The sequence below is a fragment of the Excalfactoria chinensis genome, chromosome 25 (genome assembly GCF_039878825.1).
Source record: "Excalfactoria chinensis isolate bCotChi1 chromosome 25, bCotChi1.hap2, whole genome shotgun sequence".
Lineage (NCBI taxonomy): Eukaryota > Metazoa > Chordata > Aves > Galliformes > Phasianidae > Excalfactoria > Excalfactoria chinensis.
The window spans coordinates 465,763-489,458 of record NC_092849.1 but is presented as its reverse complement, the minus strand read 5'-3'; the positions used below and the strand labels follow the sequence as shown (position 1 = coordinate 489,458).

Genomic DNA, 23,696 nt, shown 5'->3' with positions numbered 1-23,696 from the left:
CAACCCATCACTACCACATTGACTAAACCACATCACTCAGTACCACCAAGAAACCTGAGCAAACATTGCTAAGAAATTCCCAGCTATAAGCAAAACTGCTGGAGCATGAGGTGCTCACAGATATAAGAACAATAAGAAAATCAGCTACTTACCAGGCCTCCCCTGCAGAGAGCCATGCTAACACCCCAAGCAGCAGCTGCACGGTGTTGCTGTTAATGAGCCCAGTGCAGCAGGGACCTGCACTCACAGGTACAACGATGCTTCATCAGGGCAAGGCCAACCAGTGGCTCTGCAGGAGCTACAAACGTAGCAATGGAAGAATTGCAAGGAAAGAAGCAAGGGTAAGACTGAGGCTGTAGGACAGCAGTTCTGCAGGACATGAGGCACAAAGGTCATCCCACAAGTCCTGAGCATTGCTGCCCTGCAGTCCCACAGCACTTCATCCCTTAAGGAAATCCATCTTCCCCCAAAAGAGAAAATCCAATCATCCAGTCTGGATTTCAAATGATTTATTTTTAACATTCCTTTATGAAATACATCTCTGATTGTGCTTGCTTCAGAAATGGGACATACACAGAGATGCTGTTCTCGGAACAGAAGTAACCAGGTTGGGCACTGCCCCATACAAACAACACGCTGTGCACAACCCCACAGGCAGATCACAGTGTGTGCAACCCACATCTGCCAAGTGACAGTTCCACTTTGTTTGTCCCTTGCAAAACAGTACGTGCATTTTAAGTACTGGGGAATCAGGGGATGGCTGTAACAGGATTCAAATATCCCAGATTTGAAATGATACACAAGGTTTACAACAGCTGATTTCACAGGTGCTTACTGGTAGATTCTCCTCCTGACTCTAATTTGCTGCCATAATTATGTTAAACTGAAGCTGAATTTATTTTTCCCAGTCTGAATCTTGCTTGGAGCTTTTTGTTCCTGTTTCAGAAGTCCTCTGGGGCCTCTTTGCCCTAAAGCTGGTCCATGTCCTAACTGTACTGGATGCTCTAATTAAACGCTGTGCATTTTGCTATAAATGTTGTTTTTACTATAAACCTTAACTTGCCTATACTCTTAGATCACCACCACCACAACTAACGCTGATTTACACAGAGCTGATGATGAAGGTGAATGTCAGCAGGAGCTCACACAGTCCTTGTTCCCATTATAGCAAAGTCTGCAGGCAGAACCCCACACCCTGACAGCCCCACAGCCCACACTCCCTATGCCTGAGGCCCCATAGTAATGCTCAGCACTTCTCAGCTGTTCTCCTGCCAATTTTGCCTTCCTGCTTTCAGGGCTTGTAGGCACTTATTGTTAGGTGGCCACTGATGCTGAAGACAACATTCAAAATAAAGATGAGTTTTACCACGAGGTTGGTTTCTAGTGGTAAAGAAAGGTTTGACAGCTTGTCTTGTGCAAATGATATAATAGCTTGATGGAGCTTTCTGGTCACATCAGTGCAGCTGGGCTGTACTGGACACCTTGCTGATTTATACTGCCCTGCTTATCAGCTGTGCCTCGTTGCCCCTGAGTAAATTCACTAGGAAAGAGCATATCATCATCTGGCTCATCAGTTCTGTTCTATAAGGATTTATCCCAGTGGTGCTTTTGGTGGCCCCTACAAGTTGCTTTGCTTTAGTCCTTGCTTACTTATCCTCCGTTTCCATTTGACTTTTCCTTTTGGAATAACATCCCATGGTCACCATCTCCAACTCATCAGTGCTAAAAACCTTTTGTCATTCAGTTGGTCTCGTTCCATACAATGCATCCCAAAGTCAGGGCATCTCCAGCACAATTGCACTCACTGGGGCTGTGTAAGACTGCATACCACATACCAGCATACCCCCACAAAGCCTCTGCCCTCAAAGCAATCCATTGCTTCCAGTTGCACCCCACAGTGTCCCTGCAGGAGCACAACGACTGTGTGTCTGCTCCAGGCTCCCTTTGGGACCCAGACATGATTTTGCAGAAAACTGGAGCTTCCTTCTGTCTGATTCAAAGACAGAAACGAACCTGAGCAACTGGGGCACAGAGTGGGTGGAGGATGGGGGCTGCTTTTATCAGCATTGCCATTTTACTGAGATTCATTTTAATGCATCTCTGCATTAATGAACTAAAAGTGTCTTTGGAAGTGACTCACAGCAGGGTGGGGGGAGGCAGCTGTGGCAGTGGTGGTACAGAGACTCAGCAGGGCTTGGGCCAGACCTTGCCAAAGGTGCAGCTACAGAAGTGATTGAAGGCATAGATGTGAGCGATCGGCCCCGAAGGCAGACTGAGGGAAGAGAGCTCCGTGGCACCGACCAAAGCAGGAACCCTCTCTCAGCAGAGGATTCCAAGCACCCAGCAGCACAAGCTTTGCTCTGTAGGGATGAACACAGAGCACATCCTCGCAGTGTCCATCCGAGGGCCCCCTCGTCCCCAGTAGGGCACCATCCATGCTCCTGGCTCCCGCTGAGTCTCTTGTTCATTATTTAACACCGTGCATCTGCTGCATTCTACATTTCCAAACAAAGATAATAATGCCCTCATTAAGAGAAGCATTAGTATAGCACGAGGCTATACTGGAATTGAGGCCATTCTCCTGTTAAGACCAGCACCAGCCTCATTAAAAGTGTGCACAAGTGGGATATCACAGACTATTTTGGCTATTTTGAAGCCACTTTTTACTATTTTTTCCCTTTTGGATGGAAGTGCTGCTCTGATCTATTTCTGAATGCAGCCGTCTCCAGGCCTTTGAAACCCCCCTCTGTCCCCACAGTGCTGTTCTCACTTCAATTTGGCCACCACAGCCCCCTGCAAAGAGCCCTGGGACCACCACAGTGGGGTCTGTCCTGCTCTGTCCTGGCTGCAGGGTGCAGCATCCATCCTGAACAGAGCAAAATCTGCACAGGGCGAAGCCCTCGCATGACCCTGATCAGAGCAGCAGCTGCTGGGATGCACACATGCTAATTAGGGAGGCTGCTTAGCATGGGGAGATGGACTGTGGCTCCAATGTCCACCTTGGATGCTACTGAAGGGTTGAGGGCCAACACATCCGATAGAAAGCAAATTAAGGTCATCCTGGTTATTCATTGCTGTGGGCTGACAAGGTGCAAAGCAGCCTTTTTGTATTTTCATGATACCATTATTGCTATTATTGCAGCTATAGCAGTGCAGCAAAGGGCAAGCTGCCAAACTGCCACATACTTTGATTCAAGCAATTGATTAAAACATGAACTTGTAAGAGGCTTTATGCTTTGGAGAGCAAGAAAAATCACAGAGTATGGTCCTACCTAAATGCCTAAAGGGCTGTTGAACACATTGCGGGTCTGTCTGATCAAATCAAGTAATTCCCCAAGAATTCAGTGTGTACTCACAAAGAATAAGCGTTGTCAAACACTACATTTGAACTCAATCAGTTATTTACATTTCCTGCGATAACAACTATGATTATACAAATGGATTGGAGCTCTGGAATGAAACATCCATCCCACGCCTCTGCTTGCTCTCATTACTCCATCCACCTTCTCTGCAGTGAATGCTGACGGGGATTTCTCCCACCTCGCAGCACTTTGTCCCGCACAGCAGTGAATGCCTGCAGGATTCAGACTCATTTCAGAGCAGCAGCTGCATTGCTTTCCTCATGATTGAAAACCCCCTAATTCTGCACTGCCTCCCATCTGGTGGGGAGGTTCCTCTATCGAAATATTATCACTCAGTATCTCCAAAGCACTTCGAGCAGAGCCTGTTCTGCTCTGCAGTTGTGTGCCTGACGCTGCCATTCTGCACAGCACAGGGGATGCCCACGGGGCTCTCCCTGAGTTCTTCTCCTTGCAGGACAGCAGAGATCTGCTCCCAGAAGCCAGTGGGATCCCATACCCTGTGCTGGGAGCTCCTCAGCAAGAACAGCTTTGTTGGCAGAGGGGAACGGATGGAAAACAGAGCTCTGTTCTCCCTCCAAATGCCTTCTGCTGACTGCGTGCTTTGATCCCGGATTAGGAGAGCATGTTGGAAATGGAGTGATACTAAAAGCAGGCTAGGCTGAATGCTGCTGCTCAGTCCCAGCTGCACACAGCAGGCTCCTCGGCACCCAGCCCATGCTGGCCAAAACATTTACTTTTCCTCCACCTGCCAGGGAGCTCCAACAGCCATTAGAACAGTCAGGCTGCTGGGGATGCACTTTTTCCCCTCTGATTCCAGCTTCCTTCATTTCTCTTTTGAGTTTCTCTCCTTTAACTCTTGGCTTTTTGCCCTCGGGCCATTTTCCTGCCGAGCCAAGTGGGAAGGAAGGTGAAGAGCAAAACAAACGTGCAGAAAACTCACCTCCCGAACTCCAGAGCCCTGGCAGTGTCAGTGTTATCTGACACAGCAGGGGAAGAGCTGAGAAAGGGGGTAGGGAAAGCAGAAAGAAATGAAGCTTTTGCCACTTTGCAAGTCAAAGAAGTCCATTAGAAATGTGATATTTAGGCTGGCTTGGAGCTGTCATAACAGCCAAAAAAATCCTTTTAAACTATGTTTGTTCACAGGGGGGGAAAAAAAGCAGTCACCCATCTGAGCTATTAAGGAAAATGAAAGGCGGGGATAAATAGAGAATGGTAGATGGTAAAACATGTGCAATTGCACCTCTTATACAATAGATGTGGTTTCTTTCTCTGCTCAGCTTGAAGGCCGAGCATGACAGCCGCCTCATCAACAGCACTGTACAATAACATCTCCTTGCTATTAATATGCAAATTGAAATGCACACGCTGATTAAAAACATATTAGACATAGGCTATTGTCAGAGATGTACGAGCACACCACGAGGCTCAATTAGTGAGCTGCAGACCATGGAGGGACCACTGCTGATACCTTCCAGCCCTGGTATGGCACACCCTGATCAGGGCTGGTGAGCTGATGCCATCAGCAGTGCATCAACACAGCAACACCTCCAGGCAGGGACCTGCAAATGGAGCCCTCCGCTCTGCAGGACATGGCTCTGTTTGAAGAGCCCTGCAGCTGCCTGGAAGAACACACGTGGCAAAGAGAAACATCACTGGGAGAATGGGAATACCTCCATCATCTCCATTCCTGTACTGGAAATAGGCTAAAAAATGTGTCCTGAAGTCTCGCAATAAGCTCAGTGAAGTAATGTAGGTGTGGAACACACTGGGATTTTAATGCCTATTTGCTCTTTCTTCCTTTAGGTTATGAATATTTAACAACCAAATCGGGTTCTGCCTCTCACTGCAGCAAACGTGGAGGTTCCAATCTGCTCTCATGGTGGGAGAGGACTCAGAAAGACCCAGAGAACCGAGGTGAGCACCTGGCACAGCCTGGAGGAGGGATTTCACGCACTGAACTCCAAGAGTAAGGAAGGTGGATCTAAAGGTCATGGCTTGCTAATGAGGCTGATGCAAGAGGAACTTAACAAAGAAAACACCGTTCTCACACTGGAAGCATTCTTCTCCCATGATTAATTTCTTCCTATGAAGTGGTGTGCCTCAGGGCAGAGTCACTGTACAGACTGTTGCCATAGTGCTTTATTGCCTTAACATGGAAAGCCAGTTAAGAAAACATGTATTATTGTACTGTAATGAGTCTGAGCATAGAACAGCACAGGAAGGCAGCCAGTGACCTTCTGAGACATCACCAGGCAGCTCCTCATCACAGCCTGAGGAACAGTATTGGTGTGTGCTTCAGAACTTGAGCAGAACACATCTACAGGATCACAGCTCTGGTGTTAGAATCACACCTCCAGCCACCAGCAGTGCTCTGTTAACGCTGCTCTGCAGGACAGTGTGTGTGTGACACAGCCAAACCGATGGTTATTACCTTTACAGACTCCCTTTATGTTGAATTATGAGCTGCGAAAATGTTTGAGCAGAGCGAAGTCACGTCCTGTAATGTATGGCTGTGCTGCATGAAAAATGCAGCCTGTGGAGTTTTAATGAAGAAATTATAAGCAGAAGTCTTCACCCTTTAATTTAAACCAACCTCAAGGGATGCAAAGGTTTTCACTGCTTCCATTGCCAAAGATCCCAGATGTATCTGCACAGCCTTTAAGCTTGGGATGCTGTACCCATCTCAACATCAGAGCAAAGCGTGCGGTCTGGAGGCAGTTCTGCAGGGATCGCTGACTTCCCACCAGCAGATTTGTCTTTTTATGTCTTGCTTTGAAGGCCTAATGAACTTCAGAAAAGCAAGAGATTAGAAGGATTTAGGGACCAAAGCCCACGGCTGTCGCTTCCATGCAGGCAGGCAGCACAGCTGGGAAGGGCCATCCTGGCTGCTCAGCCCCAGCACACTGCAGCAGGAGCAGAGCTCTCTGCACACCTGCCTGGGAAAGGAAATTGTGTATGTGCTGTAATTAATTTGCTGCAATTAGCTCATTGTGATAACCTGAGCACACAAGTTAGGAAATTCTCCTTTCTCCTGGCAGCATCACCTCTGCAGCAACCTGAGCACAAAGTGGAAGGAAGCGGAGGGCTGTGGGGGAAGGAGCTCTGATAATTCCCCATCCACCTGAATGGCGTGCCCTACTTCTGTACACATTCCTGCTGTAAAGAGGCAGTTTACTTTCAGAAACACAGCATTACATTATCACCCAGACCACAATAAATGAAAGAGCCCCACAGCTATGGAACCCAAGGAGATGCTTACTCATCTGCAAACAGCCCATTCTCCTGCACACATGAAAGGCATTGATGCAAGAGCACAGATTAATCACATAGAGCTTCTTTAGAACTTCTAATGACCCCAGAAAGTAAACAATTCCATTCTGCAGCATTTCCAACCTTTATCCTCTGCACAGCTGAAGGCAGAAGTGCAGCAGCAGTCAAGGAAGAGGTGACAGCACCAAAGGTCACGCAGCAATGATGCACTCCTGTCCTCTTCAGCAATGCAGTCATTTTCCTCCACCATCTCAATGTTGTTTCTGTGCCCCCCACCTGCTGCAGCTAAAAAAGGAGAGTGGGGGTCTTTGCCCTATTTTCTTTGTAATCTCTATGATCGAACACGATGATATTCATATTTATTCCATCAGCCGTGAGGATGAACAATGGTTTGTCCTGTTTGGTTGAGCAATTAGCCCAGCTATTGTACAGATGTAGCACGTTCCCTTTGATTAAATGCCAAATGAAAATAAAGTGCTGATCATTGCCCATTATTTGCCAATAGATTTCATATGACAAAAACAAACGAGCAAAATGAAGAACACAGACACAGGAAACTCACAATGCAAAACCACAGAGGTCTCATTTCTTCTTTGACTGGTGGGGGTCTATTGAGTTTCATTGCTGGCAGGCAAAATAAACATGGCCCTCTGCAGAGCAACGTGTGTTATTGATCTGCCTCCTGATTTAGGAGAATTATTTCTCTTCTCTCCCAAAGATTTGCAAAGAGTCCTTTAGAAATACATCTGGTGAGCTCAGGCTTTTAATTGCCTTCTCAAGGTAAAATAATCACTTTCACCAACAAAAAAGGGTTTGTTTTCATCTAACAGGTAGCGAGGTAGTGCGGGATTTCAGAGTCCCAGGTAAGATAGCAATTAAAACCAGTGGCACAACGTTGCCAGCAGGGAGAAGAGCTGAGAAGCTTTGCAGTGCCCATTGGGTGCAGCAGCACAGCCCTGCAGCAAACATCCCAGGGTAGGAGAGGCACAAAGGGCAGAGCTGCCAGCAGCAATGACAGTTTTCTGTTCCTCCACAAGTGGGCACTGCCCATAGCAGCCTCTGCTACTCTTGCTGACTTACCAACAACCACACTACAGACATTCAGTGACAGCAGTGATGCTACAAACACATCAAATGACATTTGCACCACAGCTGCAGGTTTCCAGGTGATGTGCCCAACTGCCCCTCATCTGAAAGCACTGCTCAACGCCGAAATGCACTGCAGCACATTCTTCCTTTCCTTTGATTTATCAGTGTGCAGAGAAGCGGATGGAGGACGCAGATTAACCACCTATGGACAGTTTGTTCACTTGGCAGAGAATTCACAAACCTGCAGGCCCTGTGGGTTAAATTCAGTTTCCCAACGTAGAGCCAACAGCAACGGGACACCGCTCGCTTTGAGATGCTGCATGTCTGGTATATGAACTGATGGAGCTGTAGGCATCACCACTCCCTTCCAAAGACAGCAGACAGCCTCTGGTTGAGCGTGCTCAAAGAGGAGATGTCAGAGTCTGTTATTCCGGAGATGCAGAAGCAGGGAAATGGGCAGTCTCAGAAGGATTGTGCTGCTACAGATATATAAACCAACCAGATTGCTCTGGAAGAGGTGGTGCTTAATCTCTATCAACATTCTCAAGACAGGTTCGCTGCATGCAAAGTGCGCTAAACGAGCTGGTAGAACACGGGGCACAGCAAGGGTTGCTCTGCATTGCTTGTAGGACATACTTGAAATTTGATCTTGGTTATCTCAGTTCTTCGCATTGCAGCAGGCTAGGCAAGAAATCTGGTCTCTCTCTGCTGACTGCAGCAGAAAGCCTAACATCACTGTAAACCCCCTCGTTTCCAGCGGGTTGATACTCACATCTCAACTCACCCCCAACACCAGTGAGGAATCCACACCTTGCAGGTGAGCTGCAGATGAGGACCCAGCTGGGATTCCACACAACACTCCTCCTGGACATCCGAGGCCGTTGCGGTTTTCCTTCCAATCCTTTGAGGCTTTTTCCTCCCTGTTAGCAAGGATCCACTCCCCGCCATGGGGCTCTGGCTGTGCAGCCAGGCTGAACCAGGGGGCTTTCTGGAGCAGCCAGCACTGGGAAGTGTTCCCATAGGGCTCCCATATCCATGTCCTGCAAGCAGCCTCCGTGGCAGCCTCCCTGCCTGGCACTCACTGCTCTGCTGCAGAGCAAGGAGTGTTGGGCATCAGTGTGCATCCAAAGTCAGCAGAGCAGACAGTTCCCATCCACCCATCAGCAGTCCTAATGGCAGGAAAAGGATCTTACGCTTTCATTTTTGCTTTCTCCGCTCAGTGAACCATTTGTTTCTCTGAAGACAAAGAGGAAAGGAAAACATTCATCTGTTATTCAATCCCTGCCATTCACTTTTGGCTGTCAACGTGTCGGCACAAAACCATGCTGGAGAAAGTGAAGGAAGTATGTTTATTTCTGGTTGAAGACTGATTACATCACTAGTGTGGATAATGTAATAGAATAGTTTTATACTCTGAAGAAATCTAAGAATAAATAGGAAAAAGTCAAATAGTTTCTTTCCTCTGTCTGTGGCGATGAGTGACGATTAAGCGTCGTATTTACAGGGTAGTAGTTATCATTCTCTAAACTCTGTGCTGAATAAATATTATCTTGATAGGGTAAAAAAATCCATTGAAATATTGTAACTCACCACAAAATTAAAAAATAAAATAAAATAATAATATCCATCTATCTGTCCAAAGCGAGGGTTAATTACGTGTCAGTCATCCACTGCATGGGGTCAGTGTCCAGGACAGCAGCCTTCCTCCCTGCAGGTGAGGTCTCAGTGCTTTTCCTCGCTCCATCCCATGAGCTGCTACTGATTCTTCAGGCTGCAACACAGAAATGGAGCAGGGTCACACTCAGCCCTGGTTCGGATGCAGGGCCCTGCTGGGTTTCCCTTGGCTGAGTTTTTAATGGGAGCAATGAGGATGGCTCTGTCTGTAAAAACATATTGGATGGGTTTTGTGAAAGGAAAAAGGGCTCTTTGCTTGGATCCTCAGTTTTAATGGATGAGATCAACACCACCTGCAAACTCACACCAGGAGACAGCTTTGGCCAATGAGGAGTTCCTCGTTGGGTGATATCAGACTGAAATTGGGCTGTTTATGCTTTGCATTATAATAATGAATCTGCACACCCGGCACCACAAAACCAAGTCACGTCATTCCAGGGCTTTCAAATTATGATCACAACAGCAGATACCAGAGATACCTTCATTTCCCCTTACTTTAAAGGGAAGGGAGACAATTTAATCCTTTAATGAGAGAAAGTATTACTTGCTGCTCTTCATAGGCAGTGTAATTATTCAGCTGATCTCTGGAACCACTGAAATAATGACAAATTAGAATGCCTTTCAGTTCCATCTACCTTTTAGAACTATTCATCTTCTGGAGTTATTATTACTCCAAAGGCTTCTTTATATTTTAGGCAGTGGCCGCCATTGCATCACAGAAAACACACAGAAAACGTTTCTGCTGCCAATAAAAGTTGCCATCAGCCACAACAGGCAGCAAATATTTGTTTATGCTTTCTGAAATAGATTGCAATAGATATGGAAATGCAATCACGGTGAAGAGTGACATTTGTCCAGGCATGATATTTACAATATTTTGATTAGCTGCAATGGCTGAACAGCCAAGCAGCTTATGTTAATAAATGCCCCATTCCAATTAGACATCTGTGTTCTGAATCAGGATTAAAAAAAGCACAAAGCCTGCTGTCGTTGCTCCTGAGCTGCCCATTCATCATCTGGATGCGATCCCACAGCCATGAGAAGGGCTGGGAGGGGACAGTTTACATCAGACCATCAAGAATGAAGAATTCTGTCACTTTCGGCCTATTCCAAGGCCAGCATGGATATGACACAACCTCGTTCTGCAGCTCCTCACAACCCCATCTTTTGGTTGCCATCAATCCCCATAGAAATGGAGCGCTGGCCGTGGCCAGCTGAGCTCAGCACTGCTGGGTTTCAGGGAAGGAGGAAGGGCAGATTAAAAAAAAACCCACATCTATTTCAGGAAATTAAGTCAAACAATGATTCAATCACCACTGCACAGTTCATAAATCCCTAATTAAAGGTTTGGAGCTCCTCCCTGCTGCAGATGTTCCAGAGTCCAGCTCCAGTGCCTGCACAGCATGCCTACACATCACAGCACCCATCAGACTGCAGCTCCCAGCAGCACAAAGCAGATGATTCTATGATGATTCTGTGATGTTGGCAGAATGGGGACCTTGAAAGGAACATTCTCTATCTGGCTGGAGAGGCCACTCACTGTACTCATTACCTGGCTCTGTAAATCCATTGACCAGAGGAATAAGGACAAGTTTGATACCATCTGCCTCCTCCTACATTTTTATTCAACAACCACAACATCAGCCAAGGCACTTCCAGCTACTTTTCCTTCAGCATCGTGTGGAGATGCAAAGAAAGGGCTGAGCCCCACATCCCACAGTGCACTGCCTGAGAGCTGCTGTGCGTTGGGTTATTTAAAGCAGCTCCAGCAACAGCCTGGATGCATGGTGCCCTCTGGAGAGCTCTGGAGCTATAAGTATCTGCTCCTCATCTCAGTCCTCATAAATGTTATTCTCTGCCAAAGCAGCTTTTCAGAGAACTCATCTCCCCAGTATGTGATGGGTGCTCCCAGCTTCCAGCCTGCAATCAGCACCCTGCCTGTCCCAAGCTAAACCTCTTCCTTTACAACTCCTTTTTTATGATATTAAGTATGACAGCTACATGAAATGTTTTGTTGCCTTGGCAACTGCAATGCATTAGCTTCAATGTGGGTTACGAGGAAGAGGACAGCCTTGATGCTAACCCACAGTAATGAGAACAGCACAAACCAGCGGGCAAGATGTTGGACCAGGCATTGAAGGGAAGGGCCCCCACCATGCAAAGTACTCTGCTTCCCTGTGCCCATATAGAGGACAATGAAGCTACAGAAATGCCTTCAAACAAAGAGAGCAAAATCTGGTTACGCACTAATTATAGGGTGGGAAGAGCTTTTGTTTTGCACAAACCCAAGCTGCCAAGCCATTGTCTCCCATTCTTCTGCACTTCCCTATAGTTGTGCAGTGCTGGGATCCATAGGCTCAAAGATGATTGGATAAGAATGAACAATGGACAGAGGAAATGGAATAATCGGAGCAATTTCCCATAGAAATTGGACAGACGAATGTCTCTAATTGGCATTCCATTATTACATTTGTAACGCGCTTTCTTACAAATTCATTACTTTGTTTTTCTTTGTACTGAATGCTCATGAAAATCTCTGGGGACGAGACTTAAATCATTAGCAGGGAGTGATAAGAAACTAAATTTGGAACGATAGATAAGAATATTAATTTGTGAAAGGAGGAGATCCTTGGAAGAATGGTGCAAGTCCTGCAGCCTCGGAGCCACTCCTGTGCTCCTTCTGCCCCAACTCTTGCTTGCAGCCAAGGACAACGACCCAATGCTCTGCAGCAAACGCACTCTGTTAGGCTCCAAATTCAGACAAGGGAAAAGAATGAAGCAAAGTGCCTTTGAAGTTTCTGTCAGTTGGAAGGAAGTTTTGGAAAAGCAACAGATGAGAAAGGAATCCTCTTTCTGCAGGAATCCTGTAAGGGCTGGAGATGGGACTCTGCTAACTGCAGGTGATTGGGAAACAAAGCAGTGCGGGCACCAAGCAGGGAATGCCAGGCACTCACTCACTCCATGCTGAGCAAAAGGAGTGCATCTTTTCTGCACGTCATTTATTTCATGTTCGTGAGGCTGCTTTGATTTGAAACCAACTCCTTTTTCCTTTGCAATAACAACAGCAGCAATGACAGCGATAATAACACAAACACTGAAAGCCTGGCAGAGGAAGGATAAATTACAGCTCCGTGCCCCAGCAGCACATTGCAGCTGCTCCCACCTCGGGTTTCCAACAGGACGAGCTGTCAGCTCTGCTCTCCAGCAATGGCACTGACACAGATCTGTCAGCACTGTCCCTGTGTGTAGCCCAAAGGGGCAGAGCTGCATTGCACACGCCAAGGAGCAGGGAGATGGGGTGGGGGCTGCCTGGGGCTCCCCATTCCCTGCACAGCCACCACGGGCACCCCGCAGCTGTCTCCCATATCCCTCCCAACCATGGCATGGAGCAGGAGGTTGAGCTGCATCACACATCATCACCTCTAATAAAGATATAAGTCCAGGAAGTGTAATATTTAGAATGGTCTGCGGAGAAACAGGACAGAGCTAAAGTGAATAGCAAAGAGAATCTTTGAAGGTCTAACATCAGCAAGGGGAGGGCTGCACCTGTCTTTTGGTGGCTTAAGCAAAAGGAGACATTGGTGCTTACTGCCGGATCATCACTTAGACAGCCCTTAAAGCTGCCTCAGGTATTTCAGTAACAAATGACATCTTTATGTCCTCCTCTAATCTGGGCTGCCCTTGGTCCTCCAGCCTGAAACAGTTCCCAAAGCTCACATGTGAGTGTATTAGGAGAGATTAGTTCATTAATCTACTCCTCGGTACCGTGCCTCTTTATCACTTCATTTTAATAATTTGCACTAACTGACAGAGCAGATTCCTTCCTAATATCAGGAACTTGGGCAGGACATTTGCTGTAAATCACAGCACATTTTTCACTTGGAAATGCCTGGTCCTGTCCACCCCCAGTCCCTCTGCTGGGGCTCAGCACACCAAAGGTGCTCCCAGCACAGTGTGACAATAGGTGCTCACAGCACCCCAATGCACACACAGAGCCCCATCAGCCCTCAGCAAGAAGCATGAGGTATTGCTTTCTGTAATGCCTCATCACCCCAGTAGGCAAAGATGAGCAGAGGGCCCCCGGAGCGCAGTGGTACCCACTTGGTCTGGTGCTTGGAGCCCTTCAGGTGCGCGTGGTACTGCTCTATGGAGTTCAGTGTGACGTTGCAGATGTTGCACGTGTAGCTGCGTTTCAGGCCTGCAAAGAGAAGCCAGGTTTGTTAGTCGTGTATCCTGTTGAGCTTGTTGGTGCAGGCTGAGGGCTGTGCAGGGAGAAAAAGCATCTCCGTGCTGCAGGAAATGCCCTCTGCCTGTGCCACACTGCTCAGAGTCAGTGCAGCAGACAGAGGGTGCCAACAGCTGCACAACCAGAGAAAGGAAAGCATAACATTTGCCCCTCACAAGCTTCTAATTCATCAGAAAACTCTCAGATCTCCTCTCATTCCCAACTTCATAGACTTTTCTCCTTACAGTAACCTCTCTCTATGCACTTTTCCAGTCTGGGGTATCCAAGCACTGCTGAAGCATTTGATGAAGGATTTGTAAAGGCACAGAACCACACAGGGCTCAGAGGCGGCTGCCCAGGGGCACCACGGTCCCCACTGCCATCCCATGGCTCTCACAAAGCATCGTTCTGCTCAGAATAATGAGCACTGAGGCCCCACCTATTTCCCTGCTTTCTGGTGCACAGATCAGGGCCATTCCTATCACATTCAGAGGCTGCACCACCTGGAAGCTTTCTTCCAAGAGGATCCATGCATCTGTTCAGCTGAGGTCCCCTCCATGGCAGAGCAGGGAGCAGCATAGGAACAGCTCTGCACGCAGCCCTGCGTGCCGTGCCAGAATGAAGGGCAGAACAAAAGCAATTGCTGGTTTCTATAAACGGAGCAAACCTGGCTACAAGGCACAGAGGGTCGGTACAACTCATGGGAAAGGACAAGGTTCCCCTCTTTGCAGAGCATGCAATTTAACTTCGTTGTTCTTTCACCTTGGGAAAAAAGAGTACAGCGGTTGCAAAGAGGAATTACAGAAACAGGCACTCCTATGCCTCACCTAACATGTTTGCACTGCAAAGATACAGCGTGGCTGAATGTGCATTAGACGCCCGTTTCCCTCCTGGACATCCTTGAAACAGAGAGATGGCAATCAGAGCTTCTGACTGCAGCTATGTAGGGCGAGGCTTCACATAAATTAAGCACATAAATGCAGACCTAAGCATTCCCAATCCCCGATTCTGTTGTCTCCCTTAATAGTCTGCATGTAAGAGACCCATTTCTGCTCTCCTCCTCTCTTTTGTATTTAACATCCCAAGAATTCCCCGGGCATCAGGGGTGGTATTAGCATTGCTGCATTAAACACACATCAGCATTACAGTAAACCATTGACGCTCAAATAATTCTGTCTTGTTCTCTTAGCAAAAAAAAAGAAAGAAAGAAGGGAATTTTAAATTCCAGTGTCAGGTTTCTGCTTCGCACTGATTCACTTCCATGAAGACCAGAACAGAGCATTTCAAGCTTAATTGAAGGGCTCAACATGAAAACACAGAGGTGTGGGATTCCTACCACAGCCTGCAATACTTTTAAAGAACAATTTAAATGCACCATCACCACCCTGTTGGTTTTCCACGTTATCCCTGCACTGATCCCACACAGAGAAGGCTGTTAGGAAACTCTGCCCTATCCACATGCACACGTTTACCTTGGTGTCCTCATGACACATCAGCATCCCCTACCCTGAATCATGACACGCGTTCATGTAAAATTGAATGCACTCATATCCATTCGATAAAATATTTAGAAGTGAAGTCATTAATGTCATTCCGCATAAAACGCATTCAAACGCACTCCAGGAGAGTACTTGCTAAATCACATTTTATCAAGCAAAATTGACAGCACAGAATGAAAAGTATTTATAAGGCATATGAGGAAATTACGAGCCAGGAGGGAAAACTGAAATCCTTGCCTGATTTTGCAAGATAGCATCCGCACCTCTGGCAATTGGTCCATGCACAGAGAATGCAAAGGCTGTGGGTGATGGCATCCTGTGCAGTCATTGATTCTGCCCCACTGCTGAGGTTCACCCCATCCCCACAGTCACCTCTCCTGCTCAGCCCACGCAGCCCTCAGGCAAACACTCACACCCCTGGGACGGAGCACTCATGGACATCTACACCTTATTCAGATGGGAGAAATGGTGCTGAGGCTGCTTTCTCCTTCCCACCCCTTTCCCTTTCTCATTTCAGAACAAGACTTCAGAACTGCGAGATGAGTGCTCGGCAAGAAGAACCAAAGTTTTTGTTTCCTATAAATACCAGTTGTCCAAAAATACATCTCTATTCTTATTTCTCAAATACACATTCATATTTATCAATAAATATTTTATTACAGCCATTATCAAAACATCAAAGGCTGCTGAAATGTTGTGTTTCGACTGACACTGCTCATCCTGGGCTTACATAACGCATCAAATGTTCATTTCCCACAGCAGACAAAATAGAATTAATATTTCAGTTGTGAGGGGAAAGCTGGGGATACACAGAGAGGAAATGAGTTTGCATTCTAGCCAAAACCGAGGCTGCAAAACAAGCAGGGGGAGCAGACAGAATGCGGCCATGACCCAACCCTGCACTGCAGGACACCTGCAGCAGCGCCCAAACCTCCAGCACAGCCTCCAGCTGCAATGGAGCATTCCTGAGTACACGGCCCCATCTGCCATACAGAGCCACCTGCTTGGAAGCACAGATCCTGTCCTGGGCAAGGCAGTGTCCTTGGACTGAAGCTCTGCTAAGCAGGAGCCCAACCATTTGTTTGAGTCACTGTGGGTTTGTTTACAGATAATGACATCCCCCACCACTCCCAAGCTTGGCCCTTCCACGTCCCGTATTTCCATGCAGTGACTCAGCCCCATGAATCATTTACGGATTTGAGTCACCCCGGGCAGCACCGGAGGGTCTGAGATGGTGAAATGCACAACACGCTGCGCGGCCATTGGCACTTCAAGGAAAATTATTGCATTCTGCGAGGAAAAAAACTTGCCTTAAAATGTTAAGCCAAGGCGGGTAAGCCATGTGGTGCTGGAAATCAAACCTGCACTTTGTGCTCAGCCCATTTCAGTCAAAAATGCTGGATTGTAATTGGAGACCACAGAGAACGCTCTCTCCAGAGGCCCCTTCCCTCTCCTCCCATAATTACATCTCTGTAACAAAAAGCAGCTTTGGGGATGAGGCCACAACCTCACGTGGCTCAAAGCAGCGCATCCCATCCAGGTGAACCCAACAATCCCACATGTGCCCCATGCAGCCCCACACTCTCACCTCGCAGCTCGCCCAGGTCCAGTGTCTTCCCCAACTGCTCCAGCAGCTCAGCCCTGGCCGCGTTCTTCTTGTGCTTCTTGCCGTCGTAGTGCTGCTGGGCCATGACGGGGTTGTTGAACCACGCGGCACACAGCTGGCAGTAGCGGTCTGAATCCCTGCGTGGCTGCGGTGGGGATGCTGCTGGGGGCCGATCTGCACGGGGCTGCTTCAAGGAGCCCAGGGTCTCTGCAGGAGGAAACATGTTGGCATCAGTGCTGTGCTGCAAGAGGCTGCCAAACCCCAAGGAAGAGCCAGTGTTGGGCACGGCGAGCAATGAGCAACAGTTATTTCATAGAACGGCTTGGGTTGGAAACACAGCAATGCCATCAGGATAGAGAGACAGAATTATAACCATCTCAGGATTATTACTTTTCAATGTATTTGGCCTCGGAAAGAATTGTCACAATTTTAGTGTCACGGGTGAAAAAAAGCTGCTCAGTAGTCATTCTGCTCACTCAAATGTTGCATTATGGGTTGACAAGTGTAGCAGACACGACCTTAATTTGGTCCCATTTCCCTTCAGATTCATATGAGGCCATCTGAGGTCACAAACGTGACCTGAATAACTCCAACAGAAAGAAAGGTGATGGATCCTCACACCGTGAAGCCATTGGTTCCCAATGGCCTTGCTTGCCATTGGTTTCCTGCCACGTACAACACAAAGCCTTGGATAAACAGGACAATATCATGTAGATAACACCGGGATGCAAAAATGCACAGCTGGTGATGAATTATCACACCTCATCCAAACATTCCTTCTATTTGGTACTCTGTTTTTTCTTAGTACTGATTCTACACAATACACCACGGTCACTCCGTGCTGAGAAAGGGCAACTTGAAGGCTGTGAGCACAGCATTCACTGCCTGCGTGGTTACAAAGAGTTCACATTGCTGTAAATCTTCTGCTGACCTGCCCGGAACGCGCGTCTATTAACTTTCCTGAAAGAAATCGTATCTTCCATCTAATGTTACTTACAACCTTATCTATTTCCAGGGCTTTATGAGCTCCTATTGTCCTGATGACAGCCGCCGGGGTGTCGGGTGCTCACTGCCTGCAGTGCTGCTGGTGGTGCTCCCACCCTGCTCTGCTTTGGAGGAGGATTTTCTCACTTCAGCCATCATGCCCTGCGATGCACACAGCGCTGGCAAAATGAACTCTTTGGGGTGTTTGTTAATAAGATGAGTGCCGTAATTGACTCCTGCTGGCGATGGCTGTTCTCCTCATTCTACCATCCAGCCAACCACCCACTCACTGCCGTTGGATTTATTTCCCACCCCCCAAGAGGATTCCCATCCAATCCCCACGTGGCCTCCATGTAACTCTGCGCTGCACCAGGAGAGATTTCCCTGCTCCATTGCTGCCTTTGGAGCACTGCAGCACAGTGCAGCCTCAGACCAATGTGCTCTCAGAGCTGCTTCCAGCCCAGGGCCCTGGAGTTAAATCTGATGGATCCTTTGCTCAGCTTTCTCCCTGTTTGTATGTTAGCTGCCACCAGAGGGGAACCACGGAGGCTTAACTCTGCAGAGCTGGTGGTGTCTGCAGGAGTTACATCTTCCTGCTCGTTAAAGAGACCTGATGGCAGCATCTCTGCTGCAGGGCTGAGCAGTGCTCCCACCCACAGCCTCCAGCTCGGCACCCCACACCAACCAGTGCCTGGGGTCTCCTCTCAGCTCCCACAACACAAAGCATTTTCACCTCAAGCCACGTTCCTCGGGGCCAGTTTACAGCCTTAAGGTGTGCTGAACCCATCCTGACAGCCAACAGAAACACCCTGCATGTTCCAAACCCTCCTGCAAACAAACAGATGAAAGCTGACTTCCCACAAAGGTGGATTTATCATTCTGATCTCTGGTACATAACAAGAACAGAACAGGAAACATCACCATTCCTCGAGCCGCAACATGAACATTAATAATAAACACTCCCAAGACGTTAAAAATGTTGCTCTGTCCTAACACACAGACATAAAAGCTGTGAGTTTGACTATTTCAAGTACTTCAAATGCTAAACAGCTCACAACACTCTGCCTTACATTCCCCTGTACTGTGGGAGGGAAGCGAGAAGCCTTCCTTTGCTGCATGAAGCAAAAAGCAAAGTTAGAAACACTTAGCACTCTGGTGATGAACTCATGGCTGACTTCTTTTGCTTGTACAGCTTTTTATTCATAGTTGTGCATAAATGGTGCCCAACCTGTCATCACTGCTGCTCTCCAAGAACTAAAGGAGGAGAGAAAGGCTGAGTCCTGGCTGAGGGTACTGCATGCTCTGTACATGGAGGAATGAAGGCAGCAGCTCTTTTCCCCTACAGCCCTCTATAACTCATCCTGGTACCTGGGTGTTGGACGTGAGTGCAGGAATTCATTGGAAATAGCAGTGACATAAAACCTCTGAGGGCTACAACCTCCTGCAGGAGAAGCAACAGAAAATCATCACCAATGTTCCCCTGTAGTGATCAGACACTGCTTTCCCCTTGTGAGAGCCCTTACTGTTAGGGCCCTCCTCCCTCCTCTGAAAGCACCAGCAGAGAAATTGGAGATCTGTGTTTCATCAGGAGATGATAAAATAGACAGGGAAGGTGTAGCCCCGTAAAGAGGCTGAGAATAAATCTAATTTTCTATGAGACTGATGAGACAAAAACCAGAATATTAAAGAGGGATTTGCTCAGCAGCAGACTGCAGCCCTCAGTGCGTTTTGAGCATCTGCAGAACAGGGCTGCAGACCCAGCAGGAGGAAACTCCAGCACCAGGACTGGGATTGAGCCCCTGCGGTGTCTGCTGGGATCCTGGGGGTGCTGCTACCTCCGGGAATGGGAATGGAATGGGAGTGCATTTTCTTTACTGGAAAACACTGCTCCTCAAAGAGCTCTGGAATTCAGCCTGAATTTCCCTGCAGCTCCAACTGCATTCATTACTCTTCATTTTGTCCCTTCAGCTCATTCCATTGCCATGCACAACAGAAGCATCTGTACACCCGTGTGGCTGAGATGCCTTCCAGAAATGCACCAAGAATTTCACAGATTCACCCCTCCCTTTACAATCAGATCCCTCCATTAAGCAAGGGGTCAATTCAGAGCTCTCCAGCCATGCTGGGTAGCAGTGTATGTGTCCATGCAAAGCTATAAGCCAGGCACTGCCATCTGGAGATGGCTTCCTATTTTGGTGCACTCAGCACCCCGGGATAGAGCAGGACGTGTCCCATTGGAAAGCATTGTGTCCAATGGGCACATTCCTGAGAACGACTGCAGAGCAAGAAGTGCTTATTAGTGTATTCCCACATCTCAGCTTCATCAGATCAAGTGTATGGAAGACTCAATGAGTCCTTGAGTTATTCCTTCCCAGTGATTACTGCAGCTGAAGAGCCCATTACTTACAGAGCATGTGGTGCAGCTCACTTATTGCCTCTGTGAAGCTGATTCAGATGATTAGAAAATTAAATGGAAACACAATGCGAAGCTGCAGCTCTCCAAAGTCACTGCCTGGGGACAGGAGGACTTGCTGTTGTCTGACCATCACCCATCCATGCTTACACTCACTCAGTGCAACCTGGGACACCCCATCCCACACCTGCAGACCCAAGAGACAGCACAGCTCCCAGGGGCAGCACAGGGAACTGCTACACCTGCCCTTAATGAGCCTTCCCAGGGTGCCCTCATTAGTGGGAAGCAGCAAGACACCTACTAACACACCCCATGCATCCCCCAGGGAAAGGCCATAGCTTCCCTCAAGCCAATCCCTATAAAGGACAAATGATGCTTTCTGCATCAGCATCATCAGTCTGAGAAGTTAAAAACAACTGCAACAAAAGCATACAGACAGATAAAGACACAACAACCTTATGTCACCATTTCTGGGATTTCCACACACCTCATTAGGCAGGATGTAAAACACACAGCAGTTCTTAGATCCTGCTCTATGCTAAGTGCCACCGATGGCAGCAGTGAAGCACAGAGCTCAGCCTGAGGGACAGCACAGTCCCAGCACAGGTCCTGCTCTCAGCGTGCTGCTGTTATGGTCAGGCACACTCTGGCACAGCCAGGTTATCTGATTGCAATGTTTGACTTTTAAAATGTGGAAGTTAATAGGCTCGCATCATTGGAACCGCCATGGAGGAAAGCGTGAATGCCCATCTGGGTGAAAATCAAAAGGTGATCGATCCAAAACATTTTTAAAGACTGCATTTCCCTCTGAGGTAAAAGCAAATGGGATTCCGCTCCGTGCAATAACAGGAAAGGTTTATTACATGCATTAGCTAAGCTGTCAAATAACTCCTGATAGTTAGGGTGAGGCTCAGCCACTGCCTGGCGGACCTGCCGCCTTTCAGGCAGCAATTTAGGAACACAGAGATGGGCATCTGGCAGAAGGCAGCATGATGAGCACCCAACTGCCCGAGCCCAGCAGACAGAGCAGTGATGTCCCCCCCTGCTGCCCCCACCTACCTGCGGCCTTCAGCGCCGGCGGCTCACCTAGCAACAGCTTTAACCTTTTGGCATGGATTTTCCCTTGGTAATGCGATTCAGCCACCACTGCTGAGGTAAAGGACATGTTACATAGCGTGCAGCATTTGTTCTTATCCACCGAGTCACCATCGCTGCCCTGCATGGAGACAGAAAACACGAGGAAAAGGTGCGTCATCCCCAGGCTGCACAAGGAGGGAGGAGGAGGGGGACCCAGGTTATGTCAGCACTGTGCTTCCCACCCACACATCTCTCCCCAGACTCACTCCTATGCAACACAATGGCCTCGATCTCCATTTCACATTAGCTCCACAGGCAGATGGTAAATACCTTCTGTGATTTGCCCAGATGAGAGATAGAAGAAGACTCAGGCACAGTGGTTGGCTCACTGCTGGACACCCAGCAAAGATGTTCTCAAGCATATGGCAACCACAGCACCCAAACCAGCAGCACCGCAGTGACATGGAGCCCCAGCAGCCATGGAATGGATCATAGGCACTGAGTATGGACAGCAAGCAGAGAGCTGAACATACAGCCTAACCCGACCCATATTCAGGGTCATCTTTCCCTAAGAAAGAAGCACAATTAGAAGGAGGACTGATTTTCATCGCTTTTTTGTTGCTGTTATTAACTATAAATCAACTTAAACCTTAGGGAGAAATCTCAAGAGGTGATAAGTACTGTTCTGTGTGCAATTTGCAGCTCTTTTAAGCAGGATTCTCTCAAGATATTTTACATCTTCAAAGAGAAATCACTTGAAAGTTAAGAGCAGAGTAGAAAAAATTCCAGCCTTTATTGATCATCAGCAGCAGTAACATGTGCAGAGCCTCCAACAGAGACCATTTGAAAACCTGATACACTTCAGTGTGTAGCAATAGGGTCTCTCCTCTTGTTCTGCTCTTTGGCAATGATTTTCTCTTTCCAATTTCACAGATAGGCTACAGTTAATTAAAAAGAAAAAAAAGCAATAAACCTTCAAACAACCCTCAGACCCCTCACATAGAGCTCAGCTTCATGGCTACACCAACTGATGCTTCTGGGAGAGCATTTCAGGGTGCGGGTGGGATCTCACCACCAAACCAGGGATGCTGGGAGCATCTTCAGGCAGCCACCCCAGCAGCAGTGCAGCACTGCTCCCTGCCCTGCCCTGAAGGGTAATTATGCCTGGGCTCTTTGTCAGCGGCTGTTTTACCTGTAACCAGATGGGCTGGGGGGGAACCTGACCCGGTGTCTTTTGTCACCCGCTGAGTGATGCCTCGCTGATGGGATTGTGCAGCCAAGCGGTAAAACAACATCACTTGTCAAGCAGGGCAGCGAGCCTGGCAGCTCCCCATGGCCTTTGTGTTGGGGGCTGCACGCAGCACCCCTAACCCCGCTCAGCCCAAAGCACAGCAAGCAGGCACCATTTAGTTCCATAAAACCCACAGCAGCCACTGCACACCGCAGAAGCTGAGCCAGTGTGGAAGGGTTTTTTCTTCCTACCATCTGCTTCAATAGCTTTCTCCAGTCTCCTCTCAACCCTTTGCAAAGTTGGAGTGGCGGTGGGATAACAACCTCCATCAGCCACAGAGCAGCACAACACACACAGCCCTGGCAATCACTGCCTGCTTCCCAGCACTGACTCTGCTCTGCAGCAGTGCAGGACAGCCCAGCATGCAGGGGCTTCTCTTTGTAATATTACAAACTTCAAAGCAAATCTCGTGCGTCCAACAGAATTAGCTTCAGCTATTCAGCTGCCTGTTAACAGCTGCTAAAAGGCATAATCCTCACACAGGGCCAGGCAGCAGCAGCGCTTTGCTGGATGTTCCCTAAGCAATCCTCAAGAAAAGTATGGATTTTTAATCCGCAGATACAAATCTGCTGTCTGCATTTCCTGGGCTTTACTGAGAAGAAAAGATTAGACAAACCCTTGAAATACAGCAGTATAAGACGTGGCACTCAAAGCGCTGCAAAGTGTCTTGTATTTGAGTTAATGTTCTGTGCACCAAGAAGGTTCTGCTTTGAAGGTGCTAGCAGGAATGCAAGATATCTTCATAGTCCCCCCAAATAGCAGATAGAACACTCCATGCCATTGAGAGGTCAGGTAGCAGACACTGGAACTCTCAGAGCCTTTTCCATGGAGCATCTACAACTGCAGCAGCTTCTCCTTCTTACTGTGATTTGTGGAAGGAAACCAAAGTATTTCAGTTTTGCAACCTAAAAGGGTACAACAGAAATGGAACGCAGCTCTGCAGCAGTGCAGCCCTTTGGTAGAAGCGGGCTAATGTCTCCCTTTTAGTGGCGGAAATGTACTTGGTTTGCAAGGATTCTTTCTAATATTCATTAAAGTCAGTATGTCACGGCTTGACTGGCAGACATCTGAGCTGGGCAATGCAGCTGCATTCTGTAGGCAGTAATGATGTTACTCTGCTGCCTCAGAGATGTCCTAAATATTTCTGTTCCCCTCGCATGCAGAATCTTGGATAAAGCTGATAAGCAACGGGGCTACTTTGCAAAC

General features: G+C 47.9%; 1 protein-coding gene across 1 annotated transcript in view; it reads right to left on the bottom strand.

The window, feature by feature from the left end:
* Nucleotides 1-495: 495 nt before the first annotated feature.
* Nucleotides 496-23,696, bottom strand: part of ZMAT4 (zinc finger matrin-type 4) — a 43,419-nt gene continuing 20,218 nt past the window's right edge. Inside the window, exons 4-7 of the mRNA XM_072357033.1 lie at nucleotides 21,182-21,338; nucleotides 16,708-16,932; nucleotides 13,497-13,593; nucleotides 496-9,492 (exon numbers count right to left, since the gene is read on the bottom strand). Coding sequence (XP_072213134.1) covers nucleotides 9,477-9,492; nucleotides 13,497-13,593; nucleotides 16,708-16,932; nucleotides 21,182-21,338 — 495 coding nt within the window. The 3' untranslated portion in view covers nucleotides 496-9,476. The remainder of the gene's footprint in view (nucleotides 9,493-13,496; nucleotides 13,594-16,707; nucleotides 16,933-21,181; nucleotides 21,339-23,696) is intronic.